Source organism: Neltuma alba, unplaced genomic scaffold (genome assembly GCF_004799145.2).
Source record: "Neltuma alba isolate B1F8T4 unplaced genomic scaffold, ASM479914v2 tig00001604_pilon, whole genome shotgun sequence".
NCBI classification, from domain to species: Eukaryota; Viridiplantae; Streptophyta; class Magnoliopsida; order Fabales; family Fabaceae; genus Neltuma; species Neltuma alba.
Window position 1 is genome coordinate 18,104 of NW_021632528.1, and position 18,946 is coordinate 37,049.

Genomic DNA, 18,946 nt, shown 5'->3' on the forward strand with positions numbered 1-18,946 from the left:
TTTAATTTCAATTTTTTTGGGGAAAAAATGGGCAATGCTCATCCTAACTAATATCTATGGAAAAGTAAAGTAGAGTACTATTGTTTTTATTGTTGTTTGGTTATTTATTAATGTGCTTTATGATTGATTTGGTTTTTGTGGTTTTAAGTGATTTTAAAAAAATTTAAATCTTGGTATCTTTCAAGACATGGTATTTGAAGTAATTTTAAAAAATTTGTAACAGAAACTTTAAAATATTGAGATAAAACTTAAATGTATGCCTATCACTTATCAGTCATCATTAATCAACATCGCTTTTTATTTTTATTTTCTCACAAAATAACATTTATATAAATTGGATTATATGATTCATCAAGGCTTTTATCTTGCATATTATTATCAACAAGATAATTATGCCAACATTCAGGTTTTGGTGTGACAAAAAGAATAAAACATAATATAAAAAATTAATAAGAAACTCAACGAAATAAATATAATAAGTATTATACATTGACAATAATGAGTTGAAGTTTGTGTCTATTTTAAGAAAATCCATACACATTTAGTTTTCTAAATTTAAAAATTCTAATATTTAATTTGAAATATTTTTTCAATTTAATGTGCCATACCAAGTACCTGAAACTGTACTTTTTTTTTCCCTGAATGAATCAACCAAATTTAATCCTTAATCGTGAAATTAATTTTAATAAATTTATTAAGTTGTACTCTGCCGAAGTCAATTGAAGTTATTACAAATAAATACAAACCATGGTAAAAAAATGGAAATAAAATCAATGCAAAAAATAAAAAAATACAATGAGGTCCCTAATAAAAAAATAATTACAAAACAAGTAATCTCTTGCTTTAAAATTTGTCATTATAAATGGCTTAAGTAATTATTAAAATTTCTTAATAATAATTTTTTTTTGGGGACGTCGTTATAAATTATAATTCTTTCAATATAAAAAAATCTTGGTCTGAGAGATAACCTGTATCAGAGTGACTCAAAACTTGCAGAAGGCTGCCCGGGTCTTTTCTCTCTGACCTTCACTCCAATGGCTGTACTTCAATTACACATACCTCACAGTCATCGGAGCGTAGCTTCACTCTCTCCGTTCACTACTTTCACTTCTAAATTGAAACCCTTTTGCATTTCCTTTGCGAATCCTTCATCTTCCTCCATAACTCATCAACGTTATCCACTCTTCACCTCCAACGATAGAGATAGGCTTCTTTCTCTCTCAACTACAATCCCCAGAAAATTGCTTTGCAAACCACCTCAAGGGAAATTTGTCAGAGAAGACTATCTTGTGGTACGTTATATGCCCCTCGCTCCTGTTTGTCACTGCAAGCTAAGCTAGGCTTTCCATTTTGCTGTTTTCTCGGTTTTACAGGCTGATTGTTTCCTGGCTTGTGTGTCTGTAGTTTTCTTTTTTCTTTTTGGGCGTTAGTGGTCACTGATAAGAATTTTGGGTAAGGACGAACCGTTTAATTTCTTTCGGTGCTTCTGTTCCTGGCAATGGGCTATGACAGCATTTTTCAGTTCCTTAAAGTGTAAAGTTCGGATTCTGAGAATTATTGGCAAAAGATGAGTCATTCTAAACAAACTTATATAAATGGTCAATAGTTTTTTTTTGTTTTAAGAATTAACTATAAGTAATTATTCTTAATACATTGGACTGCACAATTAGAAATTTGTTGTAAACGACTGTTATTTTAGACGGAGAGAATCAGAAGGCTGAGGAGTAAATCTCCATTTGTCATCGTACGAAGGAATTCAGTGAGGGGCAAATAATAAAGCGTTTTTGCTTTTATAAGAATAAACACTGGGTTTTGCAGGATTTTTTTTCCCTTCATTATACTTCTATTTATGGAAAGAAATGAAGTTTGATGATGTGGTGATGCTATTTATCATCAATTTGGTTGTGCAGAAAAAGCTGTCAGCCGATGAAGTCCAAGAGTTGGTGAGGGGAGAAAGAAATGTGCCTCTTATTATTGATTTCTATGCAACATGGTGTGGACCTTGTATTTTAATGGCTCAAGAACTTGAAATGGTATGTGCTTGACTGATTCTATTGATTCTTAAATTTGCAGTAACTTGATGATGAGGATCTGTTTGCCCTGCTCTTATCCTTAAGTGTCCATTCTGATGTGGATTTTAATTGAGCAAACTACCAAAATACGTGTTCTCTCGAAGTATATATCTTTTTCCTATGTGGTGCACGAAAGAGATAATAAATAAAGAAGTTTCTCAATGTTTTCTCATCATTGTAAACAATTAGTCCCTATTGAATTATGTGGAGAAATGTTGAAAAGAAAAAGATTATACTAAACCCTATGGAGTGACTAGAGAATGATTGAAAGAATAAAAAGGTTGCACAAAGGTCAAGAGGAGGCAGCTTGTAAAAGGATACTGGAAACTTGTTCCATAAATAAATGCTAAAAGATGTAAAAACAAGTGAGCCACTGTATCAGAGTCATTCACACAAATGAAACTTTTTGGTGAGGGAAAGAATTATGTTAAACCTGCAAATGTGGAGCAGGTCAGGAGTACTGGCTCTGTTGAGTACTGTTATTCACATTGCCTATGATGAATCTGTTAAATTTCAAATAGGCTTAAAATGAAGTCTTAAGGAAAGTGAATTAAGGCTTGCCTGGATAGACACCATACTCCGTTAGGATCCAATTACCAGACTCATTAACGTGAGGTAGCATGAACAGAATCAAGGAGGATCATAAGAGATTTTTGGCCATCCATGTTGACTAGAAGGTTGAAGGATCTTTAATGACATGAGGGTTCCAAGAAAATCCATTTCCTTGTGCAGACTGAAAAGATTGGACCGTTAAAAAATATGGTTATAAACTTGGAAGGAACCTGAAAGAGAGAAAGATCTCCCACCCAATATGGCCTATCCGACATGGGACTGGAATTGTGTTAGAAATTTCTTGCATATGCTTTGACCCAAATGTTCAGGTTACCATTTATTTGATAATCTTTTTGGTTGGGGTCCTTAGGGATGATTTATAAGATAATATTGTGGGTTTGACGTCTAGTTCTTGGTGCTTAATAGAGAAGGTGAAAGTTGAGATAGTTGGAGAGAGCATAATCCGGTCTCGTGTTACTGCATTCCATCCAACCCTCCCCTCCCCCCAACAAAAAAAAAAAAGAGATTCATTATTCATTTGGAATTCACTTGTCAGGCAAAAAAGGCGCATGATTGACTGAATAGATAAGAAATACAACGAACTGCCTAGACAAGAAATAACTAAAGAAAGTGGTGAGGACTACGTGACAGTAGGCACATGAAAATCAATACAAAACTTACGCCTATGCAAAGTCATTTATGAAATCCGAACTTGGAAGTTTAACACAATTTTAGCCAGAAGTTTTCTATTCTGGTTTACTCATGTTTAGAGTGATTTTGATTCTTGAAAGTAACTCAGCTAGCATAGCCTGATTCTCATACAAATGCATTAGGTGATAAATCATTCAATATGTTGAGAGAAATTGGTAGAAGTTGTATGGTTTTTTTGTTGGCGACAATGCACAAGTCAATTCTCATGTTGAGGATTGTGCTTCCTCTGGCATTAGGTTAGGTGACATGAGCCTATAGTTAATTTAGTTCTAATGTCTAACTCTGAGCATATCACTTTAGAGCTGTGATTTTCATCAATGGCCCTGGTTTTTTTTTTTTGGGCCCGATCATTAAACCTGATTTAAATAATCATAATTCTGTATAAAATCTTTCGAATTTGGATCCCCTAAATGTGATCTTTTGTTCAATGAAATATGATCAATAAATGTATAGTATCCTGTTCTTTCTGTATTTGATGCTCTAGATGACCCCTTCAATTTGGCTTTTTGCGGGATTTTGAATCCCTAATAACTATGACAACTTGATCAGTTTTAGAGGATTTGATCACACATTCAACAAACAGTTAAACAGTAGAGGAGCTTTTGTCAACTTTCATTGTAAAAGAGTCGAGATGGTTAAAAAAACTTTTCATATATTCTTGGAGACTACTGCACAAGAAAAATTATTTAACTTATGTTCCACTTAATGATTGCTAACTATATTTATTAATAGGTATTAGCCAAAAGCAAGCTAAATCATTGTAATCATTATCCAGAGCTACTAGATCAGTTTTAGAATTGTTTGGCTCACACTTTCTGATAACTTAACATTTATTTTCTCAAATTTATTGACTCATGGGAATTACAAGCGTTGCATATATAATTTAACACTGTTGTTTCAGCCGTGTTTGTCATTGGTGACCGGTTAATTTGGGAGCTGAGAAATGACTTTCCTCATTTGGATTTCATTTTCTGCAGCTTGCGGTGGAGTATGAGAGCAATGCAATGATTGTCAAGGTTGATACAGACGATGAGTATGAATTTGCACGTGACATGCAGGTAATAGGCCTCTTTATGTGTAACTTTATTGAAGTGACTCATTACTTGGATGATTATGCAAACCAACTTTGATTAATTTAATTATTTAGTAAAGATAGCCATTTTTTTTTTTTTTTGGATTTTGTCCTTTGAAGATAAAACTTATCAATTTAAACTTCCAAATATTTCTTTTTCTGAATCAAATCAGTCCTTATGTTAGGCAAAGTGACAATCACTTAATAGATTTCCTGATGCGGCATAAACAAGAGCTTACATGAGCATTTATTTATAAGTTGAACTCACCCTCTTGTCATTTCCTTCCTTAAAATGACATCTTTTAGACGCAATTGACGATATACATGTTTATCATTAAAAAAAAAAAAAGAAGAAAAAGAAAAGAAACGTTGATGGCAGACAAGACATCATCCTGTGCCGCCTCACCTGACTATAATTTTCCCAAGAATTTTTTATTTTGGGGAACACTGACAGTTAGGCTAATCCCAGTTTGGAGCTAATATCAAGAATGACTCCGTCTTCTTTTTTTTTTTTTTTTTTTGGTGAATAGACCAAAGTTTAGGTGAGTTGGGTTCTAGACGTTCTCTAAAATTAGAGTAAGCTTCACAGCTTAAAGAGTTCTTGTAGAGCTACTTACTTATCATGCACCAATGAAGTTTTCACATGGAAAGGAGATTGAACATCCAAGATATGAGTAACTTCTTTACCAATTAGACCAATTTTTGTTGTCAGCTCTTATCCTTTCCATTCTAACAAGTTTTTCAATTGATCATAACTTTGTGAGCCACTTTGATTAGGAGAAATTCTTAAAGAGGATGATCAAATTAAGAAGAGAGGAATCTGTTTTAGCTCGGTTCTATCCCAGCTCATTCCATTTGGTCTTCAGGCTAAAACTGGCCGTGATGGGCTACAAGATGCGAAAAGCAGCCATGCCTATCTTGAGAGGGGCAGCGGGCAAGGGTTCAGGCCTGCCATCCTGACCCATGAACAACCCTAACTTTTTTTGGACTAAATCACCAAAACGATTCCACGTCACTGCTGCTAAAATGTTAAAATGATCCTGTTCATTAGTCTTTTAAGATAATAACTCTACAATAGTTAGATTCATTTATTATTCTATAGGTTTCTGTTTATGCTTCCAATCCCCTTTATGAAACTTTGAAAATGACTTAGATCCAATGGATTTATTAGTTTTTAAATCCAACGGCTTCATTAACACTGACATTGATCATGTTTCAGGTTCGAGGATTGCCTACCCTGTTTTTCATCAGTCCTGATCCAAACAAAGAAGCAATTCGAACCGAAGGACTTATCCCTATACAGATGATGCGAGATATCCTCGACAAGGAGATGTGAAAATAGTGATTTTGCCATGAGACATTGTGAATTCTGTTGTAATGTTAGCTTCTGTAGGACACATCTGATGCATGAATCGAATCGACCCTTTTCCTTTTTGTGGTCACAAAGATGGCAATTACATGTGTTCAAAGCCATCATGTTTTTCTTCTGTCGGATAAGAAAAATATTCAATGGGAATTCATGTTGCCAATTTTGACGACCTTTTGGGCACGGTCAGATTTGATTCATCGAACATGGTATAATGGTTGTTGAAGGCTGCTCTGTTTTTGGGGTAGCTGGAGAGTTGAGCTTATTTAGTTAAAAACGTGTTTTCTTCTTGTTTTCAAGGTAGTAAGATGGAAGAGGAATAACAAAATGATTGAGCTTTTGACCAAAATTTTTTTTGATTTTACTGCTCAAGAATATTGTGGGCAAGAATGCAAGAATTATGCAAGGAAATGATCATTCTTATTGAATAATTATAGAAATAGGAAAAATATATCATATTTTATTTTTTGTGAAATTTAAAAATAATTTTTTTTAACAATTGGATTTTGGTGCCAAATAGGTGAATGTATTTTTTTTTTGAATGAAAAGAGGAAGACAGGTAAAAAATTACAGAAGTACAACGCAAAAACAATTAAGCCCTGCTCTGCTCCCCATCCGCTTGGGAGGACGAGCACCATGTGCTCATTTTTAAAATAAAATGAGGAATATCTAAATTTAATTTATACAATTAATATTTAAATTTTGAGTTTACTTTTTTTATGTTAAAAATATGTTTTTTATTCAAAAGAGTAATTAGAAAATTATATTAACCTTATCTTTTGCATCAGTAAAGATAAAAAAAAATTAATTAAAATATTAAGAATAAAATGAATTAAAATAATAATTGCCCAATTCTAATCCGGATCATGCGAAGTTTTTTTTTTAAAAAAAAAAATTGATGGATTCCTTTGGGTAAATGGTTAACAACATTTAAAACTGCTATTGTCCGTTGAATTGATTATCGAGGGGGGAAAAAATAAAGTGAATTGATTATCTTTGATGGTTGTTATTATTTTGTAAAGTGTATTCTATGGCTTGTGATGAGATTAATCTCAGCAAATTGGTTTAGAAGATTTAATGAACATACCACATTCAATGTTTTTGGCCACCGGCACATAAACATAATTATAATCATTTTGTATTAGTAGTTAAGCAATCTATTCAATTTTAATCTTTTGATAACAAACAATCTCTTATATTAAATATTTTTTAATAAATTTTTTTCTGTCCGAATCCCAAGTCTTATTTCTCATTCTCAGTGTTTCATATCGAAAGACCTAAGGTGAAGAAATTAATAAAATCAAATACTTTATCATATACTCAATCCTAATTTTTTTTTTTCAGGATGATAAAATTGGCCTGCCTAATTAATTTTCTTTGGGTTGGCCTTCTAGAAGAGTTAGGAAAACATCTTAGCTCTCACGTGGATGTAAAGAGAAATAAATCCATAATTTAATCTAAAGTCCTCAGCAAAATGTAGAATTAAGGAAAAATGATAGAAAAAGAACATGAAAATTACATAATCTCAAATTAAAAATTATTACAAAAATATATTGTTATTTACAAGTCAATTGTAATCAAAAGTTGTTAAAGTGTAGAAAATAAATCTGATAATTTTTAGGTTCCTTTTCTGTCATTTTTTCCCGAATTAATTCAAAGGAAAACTTAATTTGTAAATCCATAACTTACCGTGAAGTCCTAATTAAATTCTTGATTAATTTTGACCAAATTGGTGTTGTCTGCTTCCAGTATCAACGTGATGCCCAATGCTGATTGATTCAGCTTGTATTATTTTTTAAAAAAATTAATTTGTAAATTCTTATAATTTATTGTAATTTTGAATAAGGTCCCTATAATTTATGTTGTTTGAATTGGGTCCTCGTTGTTTGATTTTGAATTAAGTCCCTCTACTTCATAAATTTTATGAAATTTCATTTATAGAAGTTTTCGCATGTTAAAATAACGTCATAAAGTTGATGAACCTCTCAGAGTGCTATGTACACATAAAAAATAAGATCAGAGGTAAAAATTGCACCTTACCCGATTAAAATTACCATTAAAACATTTTTTCATCTGAAATCTTGTTCAGCAAGCCTTACTAGTGGGTAACATTCTGCAGCCACATCATCTTGTAAACAATAATTAACTGTCCTTTTGGCTCCTGTCATCTTGAAACCATTGATCACCTCTATACACATTGTAATTATTCCAAAGCTCCATGATCTGTTTGTTTGTCCATTTACATATCTAACTTCAGTCAATCTAGCATCATTGGTTGGATCCTATCCACCCCCAACATGTTGTACTGAAATGGAAAATTGGCTTAACATAATTTGATGTATGAGTAAACTATTAGAAAAGACTCCATATAAGATGATTATTTGAGTGGGCCAAATTCTAATATGTTAGACCCCAACAGGATAACTCTCAGACATCATATGCCAATACTCCCTCCATTAAGACCAATGCCTGTTGATTATCTACAAAATATTTAACCAAGTTTTAGCAACACTGAGTATATGAAGCTGGAAAGAAATTTTTGGAAAAATAAGTTATATAAAGTGGTAAATACTAAATACTTTTGAATACACATGTCAGCACAAAACAAAATATAAAATTGATAGGTTAAAAATGTAAAGAGTTGAGTGAAGAACAACAATGTAAACTGTAATTCATTTTGGTTAAAACAAATAGTGTTTGCCAAATTAATGATGAATGATTAAGGGGATCTCTTATCTATGAATTACTACCTCCAATCCTAATTATAAGAGCCAGTTGACTAATTTGAGGAGATTAAGAAAGTAAGTTGAGTTAGTTATTTGTCCTAAATAAGTGTTGTCTTTCCTAAAATATCCTTACTAATCAAGTGTATTAACTAGAACTATAATTATTAGAAGGATTATCTTAAAAAAATTAAGTAAATATGAGAGACAAAGTGGATAGAGTCTTATATTTAGGACCAAAATAAAAGTCAAATATGGTCTTATATTAAGGACCGGAGGTAGTATGATACTTGAATTATGCAGTTTTAATAAATATAAATTTTGTAAGGTAATGTATAGATAAGCATCTGGTCAAAGAAGAAAAGGTGTAGCTAAATATAGCCCAACATGGTTTCTTTTTAATAATTTAAAATCTTGGGCAGCATTCCTTTTCAAGCGTTGTGCCTTCCCACTAATATTAAATAATGTGGTACTGTTGTAATTATTAATGAATAATTAATTAAAAGTATATTAATCCTTGCTTAATAAGCTTTCTTTCACAGTCTCACTTGCGTGTACCAAATGACGTGCGATTCCATTCCTTTTTTTTCTTTTTGGTATAGTCACATTCGATGCATCAATTGAAGCAAGTGTTTGTTATATTAATTAAATTAAACTTTGATTAAATTAAAATATGTAAAGTAATTTATTTTAAGACATAAAAAATAGAATAAATTATATAAAACTCTCGTAGACTTTAACTCATATACAAATAACTCCATAACATTTAAAATTTAATAATAAATAAATTATATAAATAAATAATGAACAGACTTACAATTGAAAAAAGTTAATTACATAAATGTAAGAATTTAGAGGATTTAATGTGAAGTTTCAAAAACAAATGAGATTCATCTGCACACGACATAAAAGTTTATGGGAATTGTTTATACTTTAATGTTAAAAATATGGTGCTTATAAAATTTTGGTCAAAAAATTATGTACTCCTCCGGTCCTTATTATAAGACCCCATTTGACTTTTTATTTGGTCCTAATTATAAGACCATAATCCATTTTGTCTTTTATATTTATGCATTTTTTTCCAAGATAATCCTTCTAATAATGATAGTTTTAGCCAATATACTTAATTAGCAAGGATATTTTAAGAATGACAACACTTATTTATTATAAATAACCAACTTAACTTACTTCCTTAATCTCCTCAAATAAGTCAATTGGGTCTTATAATTAGGACCGGAGGAGTATAATGATTATATAGTTGAACAAAAAGGTTACGTGTAAGTTCTTCTTTCTTCAAATGCAAAGTAAGGTACGAGAGAACAAACTCAACTAATCATGTGGTTTCATATGAAGAACATGCATGTTTGGCACACTTTGCTTGTTTTTCTTTTCTTTCTTTTGTTTTATTTTTTCATTAATTAATTTGCATATACGTTTTTTCCCCAAAGTAATACTACCTCGGTACTTGTTCTTGGCAGATTGGTTCAGCAATTGTATATTTGAGTCTTTGCCATGATAACGTAAGTAAACCTTTGATCACTTTATTTTCTATTTTATTTTTAAACACTTAATAATACTAAGTACTCTTTCGATATTTAATATAAGATTTATTTAACTAATTTGATTAGATTAAAAAAGTTAGATAAGTTAGTTAATTATAAAAAATATGATATATTTTTTCCAAAGTATCATAATTATCTTTCATAATATCCTCCCTCCTTATCTTATTTGATTATGGTTGAGGGAGTATTAATAAGGATAATTTAAGAAACATTGATAAATATAATAAATAGGTCTTATATTTAAGACCAAAATCAATTAAGAACCAGAGGAGTATTTTTTTAAAAAAAAAATTAAAGGATGAAATTAGACTTTAAAAAGTGCCATCATTGAAATGCCTTTAAAATTAAACCTTATTATAGTTTTAATTTCTGAAATTTGAAATTTGTCCTCATTTTGATTTGTCTAAAATTTTAAATTAAAATGAACTTAAATTTCATAAACTAAAAATAGTATTAGCCTTTTTCAAGAAATGAAAACTATCCATCATCAAACTTCAGACCAATCATGAGCCCACTTAATTAAGTAATTGATTAAAATTACCAAATATTTTATGTTAAATAAAATTAAGATGCTAAAAGTTTATTTTTGTTTATTACTAAATTTGCTATAAAATTTTAAAAAAAAAACAGAGGCAATGAAGAATCAACAAAAGAATCCCTCTGTATATCTCCATAGTCACTACAAATATGATGAATGAAGAATTATCGTTTCTCCTGATTTTACAATTTTTATATAAAGACGAAAATGGAGCACAATTTTCACGCGCATAATAATCACAGTGGCTAGCCTTGCGAAAAAGCAGAACGGGGCGGCCGTCGTGTACGCCGCACAGATTATTCCCTAACCTACACGCGCCACCTCAACGACGACGTTTCTAGACGTGCTTCCACAGGAGAAAACGCCAATAGCAAAAGCGCGGCCATTATCCCCACCGGAAAGAAAAGAAGTACCAACGGCGGTGGAGGAAGCGGCGGTAACATCAACGGCAACACGACCATCGACGCCGCTAGAGCCACCAGAATCACAATAGACCCTAATCCGAAACACCTTTCCATGCTCTTATTACTTTCAGAGGAATCACACCGAAACTTTAATACTGTATTAATCCCTGTATATATCTTCTTCTTCTATCGTATTTTGATTTGATCCGCATCAATATTTCCAAGCGCTCCTTTAAGAACTGTTCCTCTTCGCGGCCGGAGATGGTTATCGAAAAGATCAGGCGACGGCGATGACGTAACCACAGGTGAGAGAGAATAAAAGAAAGACGAAGCTAAACGATAAACGATCGGCGCCAGCGTGTTGCTGTGATAGAGATTAGGAGATGAGGGTGCCAGGACGAGTGTTCATTTATAGGTCCGACTCCTGTGGGCCCCAGTCTCTGTAGGACCCACACAAGTTAAATTTTTCAAAATAAAAAAATAATGTGGTCGGAAAATCTGTTACAGTGAACTGATCCGGATCTGCCGAATCACAAGCAGCAGATACAGGATCTTTTATCTGCCACGTCGGTCATGTACTAATTTTTTAATTTTCAATTACTGAAAATCTTTTCCCATATATATATATATATATTATTTTTATGATATTATTTTCATAATTGTTAATTTTTTACCTGAGTAGTTTTTTAATTATAACAGAAAAATCAATAAACAAGAAATAGCTATGTTGATTGACTCCTTTTAATAGATTTGTTATTTATGTAGTATTTAAATTGATATAATTATTGAATTTTATAAAATAATTTAGAAATAGATATTGAGTAATAATAAGACATGAGTCTTGAAAGAAATTATTCCAGGCTTCTAAACAGGTGAAGCGCATGACGATAAAGATCATTGCCAGAATCAAGATTTGGTGGATTTGAGAAAAGGTGATCAGATTCCTTCAAGACAGAATCTTATTACAGGACCTTTGTAGCATAAAACATTTTAAAGTTATATTGGAGGCCACAAAACTAAACTAAAATTATGTTTTAATCATCAAATAACGAAAATCTCCTTCATTTATTTGGGGAAAAAAATTACTCATCTCTACTAGAAATGAAATAAATGCTCAAAGGCGACCTAAGGAATTTCAACCTGTAACCCTTTGATATTTATATGTTTTTAGTGAATTTGGGAGTGATGAGTTCAAACCCTTTTTCATCTTTTCTTTGAACATTTCTTTTGTTCTTAGTGTTAGAACTTGGATTGCAAGTTCATATGGTGGTATCAAGGCTCTAGTAGTAATTAATGATTGTTTTAAAATAAATGAAGGGTAATATCATCATTAGATATTACTACCTCCGGTCCTTAATATAAGATTCACTTTGACTTTTATTTTGATCCTAAATATAATATCCAAATCCACTTTGTCTCTCATATTTATATATTTTTTTCCAAAGCAGCCATTCTAATAATGATAGTTTTAGTCAATACACTTGATTAGCAAAGATATTTTAGGAAAGATAACACTTATTTAGGACAAATAACTAACTCAACTTACTTCCTTAATCTCTTCAAATTAGTCAACTGACTCTTATAATTAGGACCAGAGGTAGTATTTAATATTAAATTCTTTATTTCTCATTTAATATTAAATTGTTACAAAGGTGTGTGATGAAATTCAACCTTCCTTCAATCTCATGGTGGTGGTTATGGAAAGAATAATTTTGAAAGTAAGAAGTTTTAAATAAAAATTAATTGACATTAATGATGATAGTATAAGTGAAGATATTGGCACTAGCATTTTCAAATTGTTTAGTCATTGTCTGCGCAGCAAGAGAAGAAAAATACAAAACTAGAAAAATCATAGAGAATTACTTGCATTCATAAGAAAATGACATTTTGAGATCGTGCAAAAAGAAGATTTATTCGGGTGAGTTAGACTTATTTGGATCAACCCGAATATAACAAGTACTTCAGGCCAACGTCTAGTAGTCGAATTATTATTATTATTTAGTTATTATGATATTAATAATGAGATATGAGATAATGATTAATTAAGATTTTTAGACATTTTAAATATTTAGCTTTACTGGAAAAGATTTTAAAATATCTTGTTTTAATTTTGATTTATTGTTATCTTTTTAAATTTATTATTTATTTCTATATTTTTATTTAATTCTAGGATTTCTAAAATACCATGCATTTAAATTATAAAATTATATTTGAAATTATAAATAGCTGTCACCGCCCCTTATTTTGTGAACACCCTATGAATTGAATAAATTAAGCATTAGTTTTTTCTGAGGATCTTTTCTATTCTTCACTCTCCCTCTCTTCTCTGTTAACTTCTAAGTTTAAGGGGGTGTTTCGTTCCCCCCCTCCAAAACACTTTTTAAAAATATTTTTATATAAGTTAAGATAAAATTTTTCTCACATACTTTTAAACTATGATTTGATTTCAATCTAAACACCTGATTTCAAATTACTCTTTTACAAATGTCAAGAAAAAAAATCCTTCATCTGGATGACGTGAATAATGGCAAATTCATCAATATTTTAGATCAATTAGTTGAAGGCACAAATAAGAACAATAAATAAACAACAAGGTTAAACAAGCAAGAGAAAAACGTATAACAAGGTATCATTTGGCTCCTTTCACAAATAATTTTGCGAGAACAATAACTATATCTCAAAAAAATCAATTAATAATAAGGAGGTTTAAAAAAAATGAGCTGCAAATGTAAATTTAAATAATTATAAATATAAGATTGTTAATTGCTAATCTAACATTTAAATCTCATACGTCATTCCCAGTAATTCACAACACACTAAAATTCTTGCATTTACAACTCGTCTATTGCAAATTTTTAGATTACGCGAATAACCTTGTAATCCAATTATATGAAAACTCTTCAATAAATTTAAAATGAAGGTTCCATATATCATTATATTACTTTTTAAGGACATAGAAAATGAATAAAATTAAAAAATATATAATTTTTAATGATACGTGTCTTTTATCCAATAAAATAATGCTATTATTAAATAATAACTTGAATATAAATAATAACACTCCTCCGTTCTCAAATAGTCCTATGAATCACTCGAAGAGTTTTGTTGATTCAAAATATTAGTCATTTTTTACGTTGTTTGGATCATTAAATGCCTTTTTCATAAATATTCCTCATTAGTTAAACAAACATAAACCATTGTTAATTTACCATTCAATTAGGGGCAAATCTGAAACATAATTGTATATATTTTAATACAAATTCAATTAGTTAAATTACCTTTAATTAATTTTCTCCGTATATGTTAGAAAGCTACTGTCAATTTATGTTATATTTTTCTTTTTTATATGGGAAATTTCAATGACAAAAAATATTGTAGAATATTTGAATTATTAAATATTTTTTCATCAACGTCTCCTTTTAAATTTGAGGGAAACTAGAAAAGAGACTAAGGACAATTTATATTTATTTTAGAATTTAAACGGGTTAAATAATAATTTACTGTTATAGTACAAAATTTTGAAAATCTATTTAATCTTTTTTATTTTAATTTACACTATTTTCGAAGAGTACTTTATTGTGGTAATTAATTTCAGTAAAGGGTAAAATTAAAAAAAATTAAATCTTTTAATAAATTTAAAAATATCCTCAAAACACATCAAACAACTAACTTGATCCTATCATTAGGATTGAAGAGAGCAAATTCTTAATAAAAGAATTGAAGCCATAATTTATTGATTTCATTCAAGTGAAAAAGAAACCAAAGAAGGAACAAGAAGAGGGCTAAATATATTCAATAATTAATTGCATAAGACACAGCATTTATTTCATTTTGGCATTACAAATAATGTGGCACATGGAAATACATATTATATGAAGTACGAACCTCCACCGACCATAAAGAAAAACGTTATTTTTAAGCAACCTAAGGTTAAATGAATCAATACTGTAGCGGCGGAATGAAAAGGAATTATATACTAAATTAACTCATTAAATTCAGGTCCCGTTTGGTAGGAAGTATTGAAAATGAGGGATTGGGATTGAAATTGTAATTGAAAAAAATCATTAAAATAATACTTAGCATGAGTAATTATTTGTTATATGGGATTAGGCAAACCCATAAAGGTAGGATTGGGGAATACCACTTCCCCCCATGGTATTCTCCAATCCCACATATATGGCTTTGGCTAATCCCATATATCAAACAATCTTTTATACTAAACACTCTCTTGATAGATTTTCTCACTTGTAATCCCAATCTTAATCCCTCATTTTCAATGCTTCCTACCAAACGCGACCTCAAGGGTTAATAATATTATATTTGATCCATGAAATTTAACATCATTTTACATTTGATCACTGAAATTCTAAACTAGTGATTTTGATCTTTAAAATTTGACTTCATTTTGATTTTGATTCATGAAATTTCAAACCAGTAATTTTGGTCTCTAAAGTTTAAATCCATTTCGGTCTGTCAAGAGATTTGTGGTCCTTAAAGTTGTGATTTTGATCCTTGAAATAAAGATAAAAACTAAAATGATATGAAATTTCAGATATAAAAATAAAAGTGAAGTCAAATTTTACTATTTTAGGGATCAAAACCATTGGTTTCAACTTTTAAGGATCAAAATCAAAATAAAATCAAATTTTAACAACTAAAAATAATGATGTTAACCTTAAATTGAATCATAACTACTCACAATATTACTTAATACAGTACTGTATAAGTTACATTTGTTTTTTTGCAATAAGAGTGACTCTACACTTTTTTTTCCCTAGAATTTTAATCAATTTTTTTTACTTTTATTCCCGTTAAATATATGAATGTACATTAATTACCACATGTTTTGTCTCATTTTCACTCTCATTCTCTTTCACTTGCTTTTTTTCATAAATTTATTGCGGCCATGATAATTATTATTTTACACGTGGATACATAAAATTCAAATTGAACACCTTCTTGGAGGTTCATTGTATATTGGTAGGGCAAAAAGGTGTTCTGTTATGTTGCTGGTTTCCAACCATATGGTTCTTCCAAATATATATGTATAACAATAATTTAAAGGAAATTATATAGGAAGGTTCATACGTATGTGGAGTAATATATGAAAGGTCAAAAAGAGAGAGTAGGTTAATTAGTTTGTTCAAAAGCACATGTTTATTATGAGTGGGACGGATTCGTCCTCAGTGTTTCACCTCATCACGTTATGATTTATAAAGTGCATTTGAAAATTCTAACTTAGCCTTAAGTATAAGTTAGTGACCATCACCATCATAGCGGCCATTGTTCCATTGTTATAGTGAGATATGAACTACTCCTCCGGTTTTTAACATAGGATCTGATTATTAAGTTGATCTTGGTTCTAAATATAAGACATATTTTTTATATTTATTAATTTTTTTAAATTATTTCTATTAATACTCCTTCAACTATAATCAAGTAGAAAATGAGCAAGAATATTAAGGAAGATGATTATAGTGGTTCAGAAAAAACATATTATATTTTTCATAATTAACTAATTTACCTAACTTTTTAATCTAATCAAATTAGTTAAATAGGTCTTATATTAAAAACTGGATAAGTATCTAACTACAATTTCAACTGTTCATATTTAAAACTTTCAACTAATGATCTTTAAATAAAAAAATTATATTTTTGAAAAATTGACACTCAATAGATTATCTTTATTTTAAATTTTATACTATTAAAATAATTGTTTCATAAACAAAAACATAAATCTAGACTGTTCAGATTATATCTGAACAGTTAAGAGAAACTTAATTGAAAATATAAAAGCTAATTTTCCTTCATCTCTTATGTTAATTATTTTTTTCCTCATAATACCTCTATTTATTGGAATATTTTTGTCCCTGCACATTAAGTTCTTATAATAAAATGGTAATGGTAATTGAGGAAAAAAGTATCACAAGTTCTATACATATTAATTATAAACAATAATTTTAACTACTTTGTCTTTTTGATATCGATATGATTTTATCACGGGTCCTCTAAGAGACCCCAAGCATGCTCTGGCAAGAGGACACTTTGGAATAACAATCAGGAATCAAGTTATTGTGCTAGAATTATTTAAAATATATATAAATAATAGACCAAAATATTTCTACTTAATTGGAAGGTAGAATGACAGAAAAACATCATGAAAATTAATAAATCTCAAAGCAAGAATTCTTACAAAAATATGTTATTATTTATAAGTTAAGTGCTGTTAAAATTTTTTGTTCAAAAAAATGATGTTAAAATATGTTAAAGTATAATGACGAATCCAAATTTAAGATTTAATAATTGGGAAAACACAAAGTTTAAAAATTGAAAGCTCATTAGTAACAACTGAAAATTCAGTGATAAATTATCTAAAACCTTGCTTCAATGTTCTCGGAAAAGGTGAAACTTGGATAGCAAAATTAAATGGAACTCCAAAAAAAAAAAGAGTAAATAACTAAATTTTATTGGGTGAAGGTGTAAATTTATTCATGATCTTATTTTTCAGATACATCCATTATCTCAATTTTTTTAGTGGTGTAATTTTATTCATGATCTTATTTTTTTTATGCAACGTGTCCCTTATAAGTAAAATTGTACTCAAAGATCCAAAATAAAATTGCACAAAAAAAGATTATGGGTAAAATTGCATCATTAAAAAAATATGGGTAAAATTGTATTATTAACAAGATTAGGATGCTGGGTGTACCTAAAAAATAAGATTAGAGATAAATGTACATCTTTACCCAAATTTATTTGCTGTCCAAACTTCGAACGTAGTAATGATAAGGACATTTTAATGCCCTACATTTTGTTTGTTTGTTTGGGGTTCAAAAGCAAAAGATCAACAAAGGAACTGGCTCTTTAATTGTTATTTTCGAAAATGTAAGTCCTTCCTTATTTGAAAAAATAACAATAAATACTTTTTGAATTTTAAAATGATAAATAAGGTATTCAAATAAACAAAATAACAATGAAGGCGTCAGGTATCAATATGAAATTTTGATTTTGAATTTTATAAAACACATAATGGGTTTTATAGTTTTTATAGTGAGAGTTACTACTTCGTCAATAGGTTTTACAACCTGTTTTAAAGAGTTGGGCAAGTTTTCTGTAAAAAAAGATATAATTCCACATCAAATTTTACAAACATATAGTAGGATTTACAACTTTCATAGTGAGATCTATTACTTGGTCAATGGGTTTTGCAACCTGTTTTGAGGGGTTGGGCAACTTTTCTGTAAAAAAAAAAAAACAATTCTATGCTGAATTTTACAAAACATATAGTGGGATTTACAACTTTCATAGTGAAAGTTATTACTTTATCAATGGATTTTGTAACATGTTGTGAGGTCAAAAATCAAAATTCTAAATCAGTACTTGATACTTTCTTTATCATTTTGTTTATTCGAATGTCTTATTTATCATTTTAAAATTCAGAATGTATTTTATTGTTATTTTCTCTTCTTATTTCATGGTGGTATACTATATTCTGTTTTCAGGTCACGCCAAATCTCTCAATTTCATTTCTCGGCATTCACACAACTTTGTCTTTTTCTATAAACATATTCCCCGGTTTCAGTCTCTTTTCATAAAATTTTTTTTCTCATAATAGTGTTTTTAAATATATAAAATAAATTTTCTTTGTCTGAAATTTTCAGCTTATCTTTTTACTTTAATAAATATATGTCATTTATTGTCTCTATATAATAAATTTTCACTCAATATCTCATCTACTCTCTTTTTAAACATACATATATCTCACATATTTATTATTTTAAATTAAATTTATCTAACATTTTAAACTGTATGATTTTGATACTTGTTTTTTATGAATTATAATAAGAGAAGGAATGAGTAATTTGAGAAACTCTCTTAATATGTATAATTGATAGATATAATAAAAAAAACTATAAATTTAGAAGGCAGTAAAGTTTTATATTTAA

General features: G+C 29.5%; 1 protein-coding gene across 1 annotated transcript; it reads left to right on the forward strand.

Annotated features, from left to right (window-relative positions):
* Positions 1–983: 983 nt before the first annotated feature.
* On the forward strand, positions 984–5,973 carry LOC114759580 (thioredoxin-like protein CITRX, chloroplastic). Its single transcript, XM_028948784.1, has 4 exons — positions 984–1,292; positions 1,911–2,033; positions 4,313–4,393; positions 5,627–5,973. The coding sequence occupies exons 1-4, from the start codon at positions 1,035–1,037 to the stop codon at positions 5,741–5,743; spliced, it is 579 nt and encodes a 192-aa protein (XP_028804617.1). The 5' UTR covers positions 984–1,034; the 3' UTR covers positions 5,744–5,973.
* Positions 5,974–18,946: the final 12,973 nt, after the last annotated feature.